Here is a 17,888-nt window from a genome sequence, read left to right as displayed (position 1 = left end):
CAAGGAGCAAGCACTGCAATCTAGATTCAATGTGTAGATTCTAGATGTGAAGGAGTAGAGTCTTTAGATTAGTCTAACATTTAGTGTTCTTAAATTTATTCCAGAGAGATTAATAAAAAGCAAGTGATTAACTCAATATGTGAAACTTCCTTAGGGAAGAAAAATTTCTTTTGTCAACATGTTAAGACATTTCATGCTAGCAAAGATCAAAAATATCTGTTTAACTCTTCACCCAGGACAGTATAAACATTGTGAGAAAACACTTATCTCGTTGCATCAATTTGTTCCCTTTAACAGCAACACATTTACCCATATACCCTATGTGTATTTCTATCAAATCCCTAAGCACAAAAAACCCCACTGAGTCTCCCTATCTTGCTCAAGCTAAAAGTTCAGGGATTACTGATCAGTAGGTCCACATGGGAGTTTTGATTTACTGTTTCTGACCTAGGTTGGTTTGCTGCTCCTTAGAAAATCTGATGATTTCCCAATCCTGGGGACTTGCCATTTTGAATTTGTTTACACTCAATCAGTAAAGCCCACTGCTGTTAAGAACTCCATAGACCAAGAGTCACCAGCCTATATACATCTACCTAGTCACTGGAATTACGGGCATGTGCCACCATTCCAGCCATCTAGTCCTTTGAAACATTTACTCACCAAATCCATGTGTGCACTGTATTCATTCAATAAGTCTACTTCTCCACTCTTTACCCACAAGTTCTCTAGCTATCCCTGACCTCCTCTTTCCTACTATACAGCTTGTGTTCAGAAATAGGAGTCACCATGAAGGTACACAGGGCAAGTATTATACATGACACCAACAGCAGGATGACTTTTTCTTATGTGTTAATCATCCTTACCAGTTCCAGTAGAAAAGGAGGAGGAGCCAAAAGCATCTGGTTGAGTAGTGACTGGGCCTGGCTGAAAGCCTGGGATCAAACTTTCTGCTGAACCACCAAGTTTTTCAGGAGGTTTGCCTAGAGTAACAAAACACACAACTCTTAGTGGGAATATGGCTCTGAATATACACATGCAGCCTTCCAGATCTGTGGAGGGGCTGGGGAGGAGTATGGGAAGAGGATTAGGCTCCTGTTGACTTTGTTAATGTTAGACTAACACCTCACCTCAACCATCTGGCAACCTCAAATTTGAGGAAGATGACTCAGAAGTCAGAAGCAAGGTGGGGGCGGGGAGTCTCTAAGAAGGTAAAATAATAACCAAAATAAAAAGACCAAGTAGCAAAAGTCAATTAATTTGAATCCAGTTTTAATTACTAAGCCTCAGTTTCCTTGTCTATAAATGAGAATAACAATATTTGTCCTAAGTGACAGGATTGTTATAAGGAAATTGTTTCCCAAACTTTAAAAAGCTACAGAAACATAAGTTACTGTTATTATTTGACTATCAGCTTCTTTGAGGAAAGGAGATGACATTAGGTTCTTGAAGGTTATCCTCTTGAAGGACAGATTTTGAAACATTTTACCAAACTAGGAAGGTTCTAAGCTTAGACCCATCATAGACACTGGTATTTAAGCACTAGCTAAGTGAAGTAAGAAGAGATTCACTGGCAATAGCAACCTAGGAAATTTGGGGGGAGAGGGGAGCAAGCATTTTGTTCCATAGGGCAGAAACCAAGCAGGGCAATAGATGTAAAGTGGAATATGTGAAAGGCAGAATCTGTGGAAAGTAGAAGAATGCAGGGTGACTGAAAAGGAAAGAGAGTTATACAAGTTTTAAATGCCACACAGAACTGAGTTTATATCTGACCCTGAAGGTAACAGAGAGGCATTGATTTTATTGGGTAGAGAAGGTGAAAAGGTCAGACTTGAGCTTTAGGAAAATTACTGTCAACTGAGTTGAGGATGAATTGGCGTCAAATCACTCAACAAAAATTTATTAAGTTTTTACTATATGCAACTAGGTCTTACTATTGTTATTCAGTCATGATTTCCTGTGCCTATTTGGTATTTTCTTGATAATGGAGTGATTTGCTATTTCCTTTTCCAGCTCATTTTACATGTGGGGAAACTGAGGCAAACAGGTTAAATAACCGAACCAAAGAAGTTAAGGTTAGATTTGAATTCAAGAAGATGAGTGTTCCCGAGGTATGGCCTGTTACTCTCTCTCCACTGAAACACCTAGTTACACAGCCCTTTGACAGCTAAGAAAATGTTAAAAACAAACAAACAAAAAAAAGCCCTTCCCTCAAGGCAGCTTATATGCTAAGGAAGGAGATAATAGGAAGAGAATAAGTAGAAGGTAGTCATTTGCCAAAATGATGTGATATCATTTAACAAACATATGACTGGAAAAGGAGATGAGTAAAGACATATTTAAGGTGAGAAATAAGAAATGGATAGCTTGAGTTTTATACTGGTACACAAAGAATTTTAAAGGACCTTAAAGAAAGGCTCCAAAGAATTGGATGGATTCAGAGGATCTGTGGGAGGATGTAGAAAAGAACTGCACAAACTGAGACAATGTCCAGGGTATTTCCTTCCTATCTGTAACAAGGTGCAACCAACCTAGTGATTATGGATCAGACTTAACAGAAGAACAAACAGATCATAGTGTGAAAGGGTAAAATGTTGTTAAGAGGCAAGCTTATTGATAATAGAAGCCCCTCAGCCTGATTGGCAAAGCAAAGAGCCAACTTCAGAAGGCTATTATGGGGGGGGGGGAGAGAAACAGCATTGTAATCTTTAAGGTTCTTTAGAAATAAGGGTTATTATTATTATTATTATTATTATTATTATTTTATGATTGTTGATGCTATTATGAAGGCAGCACTGGATTGTGGAAATAGTCAGCGATATGTAGTCAGAAGACCTGGGTTCATTTTGTGATTTCTATTCTTACTGGAAAGGAAGGAAACAAGCATTTATTAAGTTCTGATTATATATAGGGAACTTGTGCTAATTGCTGTGTGAATACTATTTCTTGGGGCAACTAGGCGGTTCAGTAAATAGAGCATTGGCCCTGGAGTAAGGAAGACCTGAGCTCCAATGTGGTCTCAAACACTTGTTATTTACTAGCTGTGTGACCTTGGGCAAGTCACTTAACCCCATAGCTCTGCAAAAACTAATACACACATACAAACACATAAATATATATATAATTTCCTTTGGTCCTCCCAATAACCATGAGAGGTGGTGCTATTATTATTATTATTACCACCCCCATTTTATAATTGCGAAAAATGAGGGAAGTGGAGGTTAAAGGACTTGCCCAAAGTCCTAAAAGTAGTTTCAGAAGTGGAATTCAGGTCCTCTGAATCGAAAATCGGAAGTGGTTTTAAGGTTCTTTTTCTAACTTTCCTCTCTTAACCATTGCTATAATAGTATAGGCCATCAGAATTTCCTGAGAAGTGTGAATTTAGTAAAAGTCTCTCTCCAAACTTTAAATGCTTTTATGTGTAAAAATTTCTTGGCAAGGGAAATACAAAAAGGCCCATAAATGTTCATCTGCTTAGGCAAAATAGCTGCAGAAGCAGATATTACCTGACTCCTTTTAACTGTGGGATGTTTGCCAGCATGGATAATTGACTTTCACTACTCACCATCACCAAGTTTTGCGAAGTCTTTGTTTAGTAGTTCCTCAGCTGTGAGTTTGGAGAAATTGTCATCATCAAAGGGATTCCAAGTAGAGCCTTCGGAAGGGTTGTAAACATTTTGCTGAGAGGTCCGGGGAGAACCGGATGGAGTGGTGGATGCAGACCTAAAAGTCCCCACCCCCCATGAAAGAAGTTGTGAGTAAAAGTTGAACAATAGGATTATAGGATTTTAAGCTTTAGATCAATAGATTAATTGACATATTTATTAAATGCTGATTATGGTTCAGTACTACATTAGACCCTGGTGATACAAATAGGAAAGTGAGAAAGTCTTCACTCTCAAAGTTCAGGTACATGGATAAGTAAATATAGGCTAAATACAAAATGAATAAATAGTAACTGGGGAAAATACTAACAAATGTGGCAATCAAGAAAGGGCTCTTGGAGGAGTTAACACGTCAGGGAAGACTTGAAGGGAGCTACAGGAGGAGAAAGTAAGAAGGAAGAATGTTCCAAGCAGGTTTTTTCTTTTTGAGGGTGGGGAGAAGTTTTAGGAAGAGGAAAATGGGGCGGGGAAATCTCTGAAAAAACAGAAAATATTTTGTATAAGGAATAGCAAGTAGGTTGACTTGGCTACTACAGCAGAATGTGCATAAAAGGGGATATAAGGCAGAATCAATCTGTAAAGGTAGGTGGGAGCCAAATTATGAAAGGCTTTATATGTTCAACAGAGGGAAGAATGAACCACTGAGCCTTCCTGATTAAGGGAGGGATGGAATCAGACTTGTGCTTTAGGAATATTGGAGTGAGGCATTTGAATTGGAAAAGGGAGAGTGAAAATTACCGTTAGGTATCACCCAGCCTCACTGTTTCATTTGTTTAAAAGATCTCCTCCTAACTTTAGAATGAAATTATATTCCCTAAACTGACATAGGTTTGGATCTTGACTTGGTCTGCTATCTGCTAATTATGTCAATCAACCACTTGTTGAACACTTGGTACATCAAAGAAAGGCAAAAACAACCTTGACCCTCCAAGGGCTCACATTTTAACGGGGAAGAATCATGCACATAACTAAGTAGGTATATGGCATACATGGTTTATCTGGGAGATAATCTCAGAGGGGAAGGCACTAGTAGCTGGAAGGACCAGGAAAAGCTTTCTTCAGAAGGGGGATTTCAACTGATGTGAAGGTGAAGGAGGCAGAGCATTTTAAGCATGGAATGGGACACAGAAATTTAAAAGTACTCAGTTGGGGATGGAGTGTTTATTGTGTTAATAGTGAATAGACCATATTTAATGGGTGGAGTTTGTGAAGTTCCATCCATATAATGAAGGGATTGCTTAGATGATCTCTTCCTGTGATAGAATCTGCATTACTTTTTTTTTCTTTTTGGCTAGTATAAGTCAGGATTAAGTGACTTGCTCAGAGTCACACAGCTACTAAGCATCAAGTGTCTGAAGCCAAATTTGAACTCAGGACCTCCTAACTCCACTGAAGATGCCCTATCCACTGAGCTATCTAGCTGATCTAGCTGTTCCATGGATCATTTCTTGAGATCAGTTCCTCTATCCTTTCCCATTCCCTGTACCACTATTCAAAACATTTGTTGCAGAAAACCTCTTTGGTTTAGTTTCCTGAGATTTTTTTTCATTTTGTAAAATGTTTCCCTTCCATTTAGATCTTGCTAGGGAAGTTAAGACAAAAATCAAACAGTTCCTTTCTCTCAAGTGGTTTAAAATCAACCTCCATACAAAATTTGAATCTCTTTCCCTCTCTTCCAACCCCCAGACAGGGTCTTGGTAGCCCATAAGATCTTGGGCTAATTCACACTATGCTTTGTTAGAATGTCATGTTCTGTAGGCATACTTCTTTCTTTCTTTTTTTTTAAAGGTTTTTTTGCAAGGCAAATGGGGTTAAGTGGCTTGCCCAAGGCCACACAGCTAGGTAATTATTAAGTGTCTGAGGCCAGATTTGAACTCAGGGACTCCTGATTCCAGGGTCGGTGCTCTATCCACTGCGCCACCTAGCTGCCCTGTGGACCAAACAGGGGGACCATGTTCCAGATAAAGAATATGCACCAAGTAAAAATGGCTGGTTCCTGTCTCCTTTTTCTATGATCTATTCATGTAACATGACTTGGGTCTGGCTTTTCTGGTTTCTTCCCTCAGTTGTCTACTTGAACTCTGGCCTACCAGGGCTTTGGGTTTTGCCTTTTCTGACTATAATTTTTAGTCCAGAGTCCTAACCCTGGGAGACAATGCAGTGAAGGGAAAAAGATATTTGGATCTGGATTCAGCAGCCTAGGTGAAGTCCTAGGTCTACCAGGACTGTGTGATAGCTAGATCATCTTAGCAGGTCTCCTTCCCTCTCTGGGCCAGCTTCCCCAACATTAATATTTTCCAAGGCTGACTCTTCCTGCTGACCTACTAGTAATAGTCTCTTGGTTGATCACACCTCTGCTGACCCAAATATCCTCAGTAGTTCAGAGACTTCTCATCTGTTTTAGACTAGACCATTTTCTTTGTTCTCTGCCTATAAGCACAGAACTGAGGTCTTCAGCACTCTTCTAGTTTCCTTGTTAAAAAAAAAAGAAAAAAAAGGAATAGTTGGTTTCCAGAGCAAATGAAGCATTCTTTCCCATCTTCAGCTGTCTTACACCATCCAAGGTAAATCTTCAGGTTGCACTGAAGTTATAATCTCATGAAAAGTTTCTTGACCAAATCATATTTAGAACTTCTCTTCATATGGAACTAGGCAGGCAAAAGACCTTTTGACACATACCTCTCTTTGGGCAGCCATTAACAATTGGTCTGGGTTAAGTAGCTTGCTTGGGGTTACACAGCTAAGTAAGTGTCTGAGGCTAGAATTGAACTCAGCAAAAGAATCTTTCTGACTCCTAGCCAGGCCCTCTACCCACTGGGTAGTATAATGAATAATGTACCAGTCCCAGAGTCAGGAGGACTGAATTCAAATTTGGCCTATGACAAGTCACTAAACCCTGATTGTCTCACATCCAGGACCATCTCCAGTCATCCTGATTCATATCTGGCCACTGGACCCAGATGGCTTTGGAGGAAAAAGTGAGACTGGTAATTTAGCACAGCACTGCTCATTCAAATCCGATTCATGTGCTTGTCATGACATCACCTTCTTGATATTGTGGTCTTCTTCAAGAATGAAGCACAAGCAATAACAACAATGGGTCAGTGGCAGCTCTAGTAGGGGAAGGGAGATAGTCACACTTTGCAGATGCCTTCTGTTTGCTGAGTCAGGGTTCAGCCAGGACTGAAATTGCACTTTTGAATTGGGTTTGTAAATAGGTGCACACATCCATCTTGATGAACTCATAAGTATCATGGCAGTCAAGATGGAAGACCATGTCGACTCCATTGCTGTTGGCCTGACCTTCCTAGTCTATGTACTTGTACTTCATGGGAAATCCCAGGTCAGTTTTGAGGAATACACCAAGATGTGAGGGTCCTGATTCCAGATAGTGTCCGTGGTACCTTTGTGTTGTATCCCACTTTACCATTACCTGCCCAGTTACCTTACCAAGAGAAATAACTGGATTCTCTAGGAAAGGGATTACTGGTGGTAGAGCCTCCTTTCTAGAGCATGGTCAGCCAGGTACCTACTTCTTCCAGTTGGTTGAGAACTTCTATAAGGAACTCTAGGACGTCACTTTCACAAATTCTGGAGCTTCTAGAAACACTGTGAACCTTAACTAGATCCAGAAAGGGTTAAATGCCTACAAGGACCAGAAGTGGTGGGAGAAGACTCTACGTTTAAATTAAAGGAAATGTTCAGAAAACCTGCCAGATTCAGGCAGTTTTGATCACATAGTTAACAGAGCAGGGAGATGTAATGACAGATAAAAGCCATGGCATGTCCTAAAATTCAAAGCATCCCTTATCTGATTCCCCTGACATGGGTACATTTCTTCTCTTTGCCTATGGATATAAAAATCTCATAGCCCCTAAATAGTCAGCTGCCCAGACTGAAATGATTTCCTGATACGTGACTAGCTATGCAATTCCTTGAATTCAAGGGATGCTTGTGGCAATTTGCTTGTATTACTTTACTTGCTTTATCCAATATTCATGCCTGGATTATTTTAATAGTCTACAAAGGTTGGTCTCCCTGCCTTAAGAATCTCTGCACTCCCAACTCACCATCTACCACATCATTCCTCTATTCAATAAACCCCAGTGGCCTCCTATTGCCTTTCCTGACATTCATAACCCTCTACAATCTTGGACTGTCTTCTTAAAATTTATTCTGTACCCTAAAGCTCCAACATATTCTATTTTCCAATGATACTATTTCCCCTGCTTAGGCTACATTTTCATTGTATTAAAGAGATATTTTCAATGACTGTTGTCTATGTCTGTACTATTCTCCTCTCATATTTAACTCCTGGCTTCCTTCAAGTCCCAGATAAAATCCTATTTCCTATGAGAAAATGCCTTTCCTGATACCTCTTACATATTTATTCATATACAGTTATTTCCACATACTGTCTTTGATTGGATTGAGCTCCTTGAAAGCAGGGACTCCATGAGTCATTCCTCACTTCATACCAAATTAAGGGTCCCACTAAGAGAACAGAGGAAATTTCAAATGCCTGATCCCTATACCTTTCCAATATTGTATCAATTAACTCTATTAAAATATAGATTCTTTAAGGGGTAGAGATATTTAATTTTGATGTCTTTGTATTGCTTGTGCCTCACACATAATAAATGCCTTAATGAATACTTATTGGTTGAAAGACCAAATGATACAAAAGCAGTTAGGTGGCTCAAAGGATAGAGAGATGGATTTAAGAGTCTGTAAGACCTCATTTTGAATACTGCCTCAAGTCTAGTGCCACAAATTAGCTGTGTGCCTGGATAAATCACTTAACCATCAATTTCAGTTACTTCATCTATAAAATGGTAGTGAAGAGTAATGATTATTAAATAACCAACTTATTAGGGGAGCTTTAGGGGTTCTCCCCTTCCTATCTCCCCATTATTTATTGGGTCAAGTCCAGTTCTTGTTCATGCCTCTTCTGGAAACTGTAATAAAGAAGCTAACCAATTCCCTAAAGGGCATCCTCTGTGACTTTTTTTCTTTTGGTTTTTGAAAGGCAATGGGGTTAAGTGACTTGCCTAAGTTCACACAGTCAGGTAATTATTAAATGTCTGAAGTCAAATTTGTACTCTGGTCCTCCTGACTCCAGAGCCAGCACTCTATCCACTGCACCTAGCTGCCCCATCCTGTTTCTTTTAGTATTTCATGGGTAGAAGCAATTGTCCATCTATCTGTTCTTACTCTTTTATGTATAACTGGTTCTTTTTTTTTTAAGGATTTTGCAAGGCAAATGGGGTTAAGTGGTTTGCCCAAGGCCACACAGCTAGGTAATTATTAAGTGTCTGAGACCAGATTTGAACCCAGGTACTCCTGACTCCAGGGCCGGTGCTTTATCCACTGCACCACCTAGCTGCCCCTGGTTTTTTTTTTCATAGTTGTCTACCTCTTTGCACTTTTTTGTAAATCACTGGCTAGTGAAGAGCTAAAAGCTATTAATATTCCTCTGCATTCTCCCTCCCTCCAGCCTCAACCATGTCTCTTTCTAGTTCCCCTTAGGTCCCCTTCAATTTTGAGTCTTTTGATCCTGTAGGATCTGTAGCTGAAGCAAAACATCAGCCTTGTGTTTATTTTAAATGGGTTTTTGTGACATCAATGGGCTTGAGATCTCTGAAAGTACTGTTCACTATCCCAATGGAAATCTAGCCTAACTTCTTTCTCAGGCAGAGAAAATATTTTCACAAACTGAATAAAAGTTCCCTTTGCTCATCTGCTGGCACACAGCCACCCTCACCAACCAGAGCTTTGTGATGAAGGCAGATGCATCAAACTTGACAAATGGAGCCATCTTTCCTTAGGATAACTCTATAATCTACTCTATTCTGTGCCTAATTCCCAGAAAGGTTCATCAGCTGAATAGTAATAGGTGACCTGGGTGAGGGGGTTGCCATTGAGGTGCCCTAATATCAACTTTATCAGACAACAGGAAAAGTATGCCACTTCTACCCAGACCCAACTCTCTGCTCACAAAGACAGCTGCTACTTTGGAAGGAAGGGGATCTGTCTCTGAGAGATCCTACACATGCTCCCTGTTGTATGAATGTATTGGAATCATAATCCACAAAGGAACCAATGGCTTGATTGTCCCACCATGAGTCACAGAGGAGTTTTTAAAACCACTAATGAATAACCATTTTTCACCAGGACACTTGATGTGTATATATCCAAGACATATGATGATGTGATGAAGATGGGGATATATCAGAAACACACCTTTCATCTGTACTGTCTCTTGATTTCATAACAAAATCCCTGTTATTCTAGGGCCAGGATCTCATCCTAGTAATGGTTGCTATATTAATCAAAGCTGCTCATTATTTTGTTCCTCCACTGGAACTCCACCCACCTACCACCAGGGGTGGCATGTCTAGTCCTCTGATAAATTTTTTTAGCTACATAGATATCTTCTCATTTCTTTTCTGATTATGTATTCCATTTTTCTCCTATTTTGGATAGTCTTGTTTGCTAGGGGACACAATGGATAACACACTAAGCTTAGAATCAAGAAGATTCATCTTCCTGAATTAAAATCTAGCCTTAGACCCCCCACTAGCTGTGTGACCCTGGGTAAGTCACCTAACCCTGTTTGCTCCAGTTTCTCATTTGTAAAATGAGCTGGGGAAGGAAATGGCAAACTACGGAAGTATTTTGACAAGAAAATCCAAGTGGAGGACACAAAGAGTTGGACATGACTGAAACAACTGACCTACATTTCTATAAGAAGTCACTAGCATTTTATCAGCTTTTGCTAGAAAAAGGACATTTAGTCTCTGACCTTTATAATCTAACTCACCAACTTAGTCTTTAAAGTTGGTCAGTAGCTCATCATAAAAGAGTTATTGAAATTGCGGCAGCATTGGGGATGGTTCTAATCTCTGGCCTGGAAAGATCTGGGTCCAATCACCATTCTCTGATATTCCCAAGGTCAAGAGATTTCATCATGTCAAATAAGCCTCACGCTAAAAGGTCAAGGAGGCCTCTTATGAGGAGTGCCTTTAATGACTTTTATCATAGCACATATACATGGAAAGAAGAGGGAGGAAGAGAAGAAATCTCCTGCACATCAAGTTCTTTAGGGGGCGGCTAGGTGGCACAGTGGATAGAGCACTGGCCCTGGAATGAGGAGTACTTGAGTTCAAATCCGGCCTCAGACACTTAATAATTACTTAGCTGTGTGGCCTTGGGCAAGCCACTTAACCCCATTGCCTTGCAAAAAAAAAAGTTCTTCAGTCCTGCTCCACTGAATTTTCTCCTAATTGCTCTGATGAATAAAATTTATTCATATTTAGATGAAATTGGACTGAAAAAATTTTAACTTTGTGCATATGGAGACATAGTTCTCCGTATAGAAATATTTTCTATCTCAGAACAAAGTTCTTTGTACCTTATCTTATTGCACTTTCATACTCTGGCTTTAATGGGTCTTTTCTTCTCCACTAGATAGTTAGACCCCACGAGGGTAGAAATTGTAAGCACCATGAAGTTAGGATGCCTTACTTTGAGTCTCTAATCTCCCTCAGGCCAGACATCTTGTTCAGTGTAGGTGTTCAACATATTAGTCCCCAGGATCCCCTGACGTCTCTCTCTTCCTCTGAATTCATAGCACTTACTGGTTGTACTGACTACTCAATTCGCATATTGTGACTTTATGTTCCAATCAAATTAGACCCCCATCACCAGAACCTGCTATGAGTTCTTTGTTCTGACAACTATCTATTCTTTTCTTCTCTGGTCCATCTCTTGAATTTCTCTCTCTTTTTCAAAGGCAAACCTCAAATACCCTTTGGATATGAAGTCAAAGGTTACTAATAATCTTTCTACTCAGATACTTTGTAGCACTTTGTTCCACTACTCTCTAATGTTCATATCTTGTCATTTGTATTAGGTATTTGTGTTTATCTCTTATCTCCCCCCAATAAATTGAAAGGAAAGGATCATAGTTTTCTCCAAAATCTGTCTCTTTCAGTGCAGTGCCCTGTATACAATATGGGTTTAATGTTTGTTGAAAAATGAATGATGGAAAACCCAGAAAGAAAAGCCAGGAGAAGAAACATCTACCTCAGGATTTGTCTCCCGCAGCAGCCTTGGCTGAGAACCAGCAGGTGAGTCTGGGTTCAGAGGGAGGATCAGCCCTGGATCAGCCAGATTAACAGCTGAATTGGAACCAGGAGTCTGAGGGCCCAAGAGCAGGACCTGTTGGATCAGCAGTGGGGCTGAACCAAAGGGGCTTGGGTCCATGGGGAAGCAGAGGCGCTGGTGTTGGTGCTGTCCCCCTGGAGCTTGGGGAAGGGGCTGTGGGGAGAGGTCTGGTGCAGGAGAGCTGCGGACACCATCTCTGGGCTCCTTCGGTCTGAGAAACTCTGAGTCTACGCCTCCATTGCACTGAAGCCTCCTCCAAAACAAGCAATTGCAAACTACTTCTACCTCAGGCCCAGGTGTGTGAGCAAAAGAACCAGCCCAGGTGAGGAATGACCTCAGGCCAGGGTAAAGCCCACCATTGATTGAAGGCAAAAGAATTCAATAGCTCCAATTCCCTCCCTCAAGCAAAGGGAGAAGGCCTCCCAAGCAAGGTCACAGACGCTCCAGAGAAAGCAACCAGCACCTCCTACTGGCCAGCCAGAGAAACTGCACTCAGTAAAGCCTTTGGCGATCCCAAACCCAGGTGAACCAGCCCCCCCAACTCAAGGTCTTAGCATAATGAAGAAGGGTCAGCAGAAAGGTGGATCCATAGAAAAATTCCTGGAAGGGAAAGACCACAACTCAGAGAGACCTGGAACCTCTGAGGAGAATACAATCTGGTCTCCAGCACAGAAAGACTTCCTTGAAGAAATAAGGAAGGAGATTAAAAATTTGGGAGAGACAATTAATACCTTGCAACAAGAAAACAAAACCTTAGAAAGTACAATTGGACAAACACAAAAGGAGAATAAATCTCTCTGATCCTCAAATAAGCAAATGCAAAAAGAAATTAATTCTCTCAAAACCTCAATTGGTCAAACGGAAAGCTCTTTCAAAAGTAGAACTGACCAATTGGAAAAAGGAGTTGCAAAAGGTTAATGAAGAAAACTCCTCCCCCCAAAAAAGAAATGGAGTCTACAGAAACTAATGACTCCATGAGACAGCAAGAGTCAGTTAAACAAAATCAAAAAATAGAAAAAAATAGAAGCAAATGTAAAATACCTCATCAACAAAAGCGCTGACCTCAAGAATAGATAGAGGAGGGGCAACCTGAAAATTATAGGACTTCCTGAAAACATTGAAGAGAAAAAAAAGCCTGGACTTAACATTACAGGATCTAGTGATGGAAAACTGCCCTTATATCATGGAATCAGAGGGCAGAGTAGTTATTGAAAGAGTACATCGATCCCCACCAGAAAAAGATTCTAAAATGAAAACACCAAGGAATGTTGTGGCCAAACTCCAGCACTATCAGATGAAAGAGAAAATCCTGCAAGCAGCCAGAAAGAAACAATTTAAATATCAAGGAGCCACAGTATGGATCACACAGGACCTGGCTGCATCAACTTTAAGGGATCGAAGGGCCTGGAACGAGATATTTCGAAGAGCACGGAATCTACTTTCCTGCAAAGCTGAGCCTTCTCTTCCAGTGAAAAAGATGGACATTTAATGAAATGGAATAATTCCAACAATTTCTGATGAAAAGACCAGGGCTAAACAGAAAATTTGGACATCAAACAGGAGGCACAAGAGACACATGAAAAGGTAAAAAAGGGGGGGGGGGGGCAGTAAAAAGCAAAAAATGCAATCCAGTAAGTTGAAACTGGCTAGATCCCAGCATGGGGCGGGGGGGGGGGGGGGGAGAGACTCTCATAAATCCTGAGGAATGTAACTCTAACAGAGAGAATACACCTAGCCAGAAATGATGGACATCCATGACCTATACATGAGACTAATATCTAATGGGATGTAACTGGCTTTAACCCCACTTGGGAGAAAGACTCTAATAACTCTCAGGAATTTTGACTCTATTCAATAGAATATACTGAACTAGAAGGGACAGACACTCAGAATTTTCTATGACTTAGATAAAATGATCTAAAAAAATACACTACCTCCCTAAAAAGGGGGACAGGAAAGAGACGGGAGGAGGGAGGGTACTGAATGGGACAAATCTCATTACACTAAAAGGTACAACCTATGATAATAGAGGGGAAGAAGGGAGCAGAGGAGAAACACCTGAATCTTCTTCTCATCAGACTTGGCTTAAAGTCAACCTACACATATTCAGTTAACTTAAAAAACATCTAACCTTTCAAGTATTAAAAGGGGAAAAGGGGAGGGGGGACAGAGAAAGGGAAGGGGAGTGGGGGAAATAACAAAAGGAAGGGAAGGGAAAAGGGAAAGGGGAAAGAAAGGGGAGGGTGTGATATAGGAGGGCAAACACACTGAAGGGGGTGGTATTCAGAAACAAAATACTGGGGAATATGGATAAAGGGGGGGGGAAAGAGGGGAAAATACAAACAGAGTGAAGATAGCACAGAGGGCAATAAAGAATTAGTAATCATAACCTTGAATGTGAATGGGATGAACTCTCCCTTAAAACGTAAGCAAATAGCAGAGTGAATTAAAAACCAGAATCCTACAATATGCTGCTTACAAGAAACTCATTTGAAGCAGATAGATACATATAGAGTAAAGGTAAAAGGTTGGAGCAAAATATATTTTGCTTCAGCTGAAGTAAAAAAAGCAGGGGTAGCAATCCTTATCTCAGACAAAGCAGCAGCAAAAATAGATAGCATTAAAAGAGATAAGGAAGGAAACTTTATCCTCCTAAAAGGTACCATAGACAATAAAATCATTTCAATATTGAATATCTATGCACCCAGTGGGATAGCACCCAAATTCTTAGAGGAGAAGCTGAAAGAACTACAGGAAGACATAGACAGCAAAACTCTACTAGTGGGAGACCTCAACCTGCTATCAGATCTAGATAAATTGAATGGTAAAACAAACAAGAAAGAAATTAGGAAGGTAAATAGATTGTTAGAAAAATTAGATATGGTAGACTTATGGTGTAAACTGAATGGGGATAGAAAGGAATATACCTTTTTCTCTGCAGTACATGGAACTTATACAAAAATTGACCATGTACTAGAACATAAAAACCTAATGATCAACTGCAGAAAGGCAAAACTAGTGAATACATCTTTCTCAGATCACAATGCAATAAAAGTCATATGCAATACTGGGCCAAGGAGATATAGACCCCGAACAAACTGGAAACTGAATAACCTCATTTTAAAAAATGAGTAGACCGAAAAATGAATGATGAATTAATATTTCTTACATTCAATAAACTGAGTACTCCATAATTGGTTCAATATTGATGTGGGGAACACATACTCAGGCAAGGTTTTTAATACTTTCAAAATGTCTGTGAAGAAATACAATGTGCAAGGTATATTTTAATTAATAAAAAAGTCCCATTCCCCATCCCTGCTCTCTATAGCTGAAAGGAAGACAGGAAGAATAAAGGAAGCACATACTTGGATTTATTGAGGCTTGCTTCAGCTGCGGCTGCCTGGAGCAACTGAGTTGATTGGCTGGCAGGAACTCCAAAAACAGCGCTGTGAGTTACATCACTGAGGATTCTCCTGTGTCCAGCCCGCTGGGCTTTTGGGGATGATGGAGGAGTAAGAGAACCAAGCTTCTGCCCCTGGATGGCAGGGGGTGGGGTAGTCTGAGCCTTTATTTGTTGTCTTATTGGTGCTTGCTTCTGCTCAGAAAAGAGAAGATGAAGAAGAAAAGGAAAAGAAGGAAAAATACCATATGAAAACTGACACAAGAACTTGAACAGTCACCTTTGGAAAAGAAGTCTCCTCTCTTCTCCTCCAGAGCCACCCCCCTTCTCCATTCACTCCAAATTGGATAAATGGGCTCTGAAAATATCAAATGTGGTATGGAGACTGACATTTAATGACATATGAATGTGTACCCTCTCAGGAAAGCTTTACAGGGTTAATCATGAACAATCAGTTAGTCTACTAGCATTTATTAAAAATCTACTATGGGCCAGATGAGGCAACTAGGTGGCTCAGTAGATAAAGTGCTGAGGCAGGAGTCAAGAAGATTTGAGTCCAAATTCAGTCTCGGAACCTTACTAGCTGTGTGACTCTGGACAAGTTATGTAACCCTGTGTGCCTCAGTTTCTCAACTGTAAAGTGAATTGGAAAAGGACTATGCCTACAGACTTGTCACAAAACTCAAATGAGGTCATGGAAAAAAGTAATACAAAACTGAACAACAGAAATTCAGGTCAAGGAAGGAATAAAAACTTAATCATAGGCACACAAATGATTGTATCACAGTAGGGACTTTTGGTTTTTCTTTGTAGTCCTATCACCTTGCATGTAACAAGTGTGTATTGAATTTTGGGGGAGTTATTGTATAATTTAGAGTTGGGAGGGACCTTAGGACTATCCAGCTCAACCCTGTTTTGGAGATGGGGAAAACTGAGAGCCAGAAAAATTAAATTAAGTTCTATTTCACTTCATAACATTAATTAAATATTTATTATGTGCCAGGCCCTGACTAAGGAATATAAGAACAAAGAATGAAATGATCCCTACTCACAAGGTTATATTCTAATAGAGACAAGAAGTACATATCAAAACACACATGTATATATGTATGTACATATACATAACACATGTGTACATATGTATATAAATGCACATGTGTGTAAAGTATAAATACTATAGTCAGGAAATAAAAATATAGACTGTTAGATTTGGAAAGAACTTTAAAGATCATCTTTACAGGGGAAGAAACTGAGGCAAAGGAAGGTAAAGTGATTTGTTAAGGTACATTTTGCTTCCAAGATGGGGCTGCCACACAAGACTATGGGAAGTTAGATGAGATTTCTTTGATATGAGATAGAAGGTAATGAAAACAAACACAGTAGGTCAGGAGAGCTAAGCTAATTATCTGCAGTCTTTCAGCTGGAATTAGAATGAAGGAACAGGGTAAGCAGGATCCCAAGGTAAAAAACCAATTAAGAGAATTGCTCACAACTATGATAATAACATAGAGACTAAGATAATGCTGAACATTTTTATTCTCCAAGTCCAAAAAAAAAAGTTATAAAAGCTCTATAAGGGGCTCTATCTTATCTAAAATTTGTTAGGTTCCCAAGAAAGTATTCTTATTGCTGTTCAGTTTAGTTATATCATACTCTTCATGACCCTATTTGGGGTTTTCTTGGCAGAGATATTAGAGTGGTTTGCTATTTCCTACTCCAGTTCATTTTACAGATGAGGAACTTCTTACTGGTTGTGACGTGCATGTGAACTGGATTTGAGTGAGAGGGTACTGTGCTAAGTCACCAGCCTCACTTTCTCCTCCAGAATCATCTGGATTCAGTGGCCAGAAATGGATCCGGATGATAGCCCTGGATGTGAGGCAATCAGATCCTTCAGACTTTGAGGCTGATGTTCTATCCAATGTGTCATTTAGCTGCTGATAACCCATAATTATTTATTCATAATGCTATGGATTAAGTGACTTACTCCAGGGTTAAGAGATCTGCCCAGGGTCACTCACATAAGCTAGTAAGTGTCCAAGGCAGCATTTGAATTGGGTCCTTCCGATTCCAGGCCCAGCATTCTATCCTTGCTACTTTCATTTCAGTACATCCAACCCTTGGTTTTGCCATCCCAATTTATAATCCTTGAAGATGAGCTCTGAAGGAAATTGGAAGGCTAGAACATTCAGTGAACTGCACCAGGCTATCTTGAGACAATGAATAGAGTACTGTTTTTGCAATTAGAAGGCCTGAGTTAAAATACGGAATTTAGCTGTGAGACCTCAAGCATGAGGATCTCTACCTGTAAAATGAAAAAATCAGACTAGATGAACTCTATAGTTCCTTATAGCTCTAAATCTGTGACCCTGTAATTCTAAGATGCTTTATTCTTACACTGGAATAGTTCTGAAAAAATTGCCAGGATGTTTATAAGCATGCACAAATTTTTGTGTTTGTGTGTGTGCATGCATTGTGCGCATGTGTATGCTTACATACATGCATATACCTGGGTGACTCAGCTGCTTTATGACAAGACTTTTTTTGATCCTCTAGGTACAGTGCCTTCCCTTCTCACATCATTTCTCACATCCATCTAGTATATATCTTGTATGTATCTAGTTAATTAAACATCATTGTCCTTATTAGAATGT

General features: G+C 39.9%; 1 protein-coding gene across 14 annotated transcripts in view; it reads right to left on the bottom strand.

Moving 5' to 3' along the window:
• The window catches only part of AAK1 (AP2 associated kinase 1), a 322,133-nt gene that overhangs the window by 48,783 nt on the left and 255,462 nt on the right, over positions 1–17,888 (bottom strand). For all 14 annotated transcript variants that reach the window (XM_074207796.1, XM_074207788.1, XM_074207856.1 and 11 more), the window contains 3 exons: positions 15,200–15,429; positions 3,563–3,720; positions 864–980 (listed from right to left, as the gene is read on the bottom strand). In XM_074207796.1, coding sequence (XP_074063897.1) covers positions 864–980; positions 3,563–3,720; positions 15,200–15,429 — 505 coding nt within the window. The remainder of the gene's footprint in view (positions 1–863; positions 981–3,562; positions 3,721–15,199; positions 15,430–17,888) is intronic.

This window comes from Macrotis lagotis, chromosome 1 (assembly GCF_037893015.1).
Source record: "Macrotis lagotis isolate mMagLag1 chromosome 1, bilby.v1.9.chrom.fasta, whole genome shotgun sequence".
NCBI classification, from domain to species: domain Eukaryota; kingdom Metazoa; phylum Chordata; class Mammalia; order Peramelemorphia; family Peramelidae; genus Macrotis; species Macrotis lagotis.
This window is presented reverse-complemented; position numbering and strand designations above follow the sequence as displayed.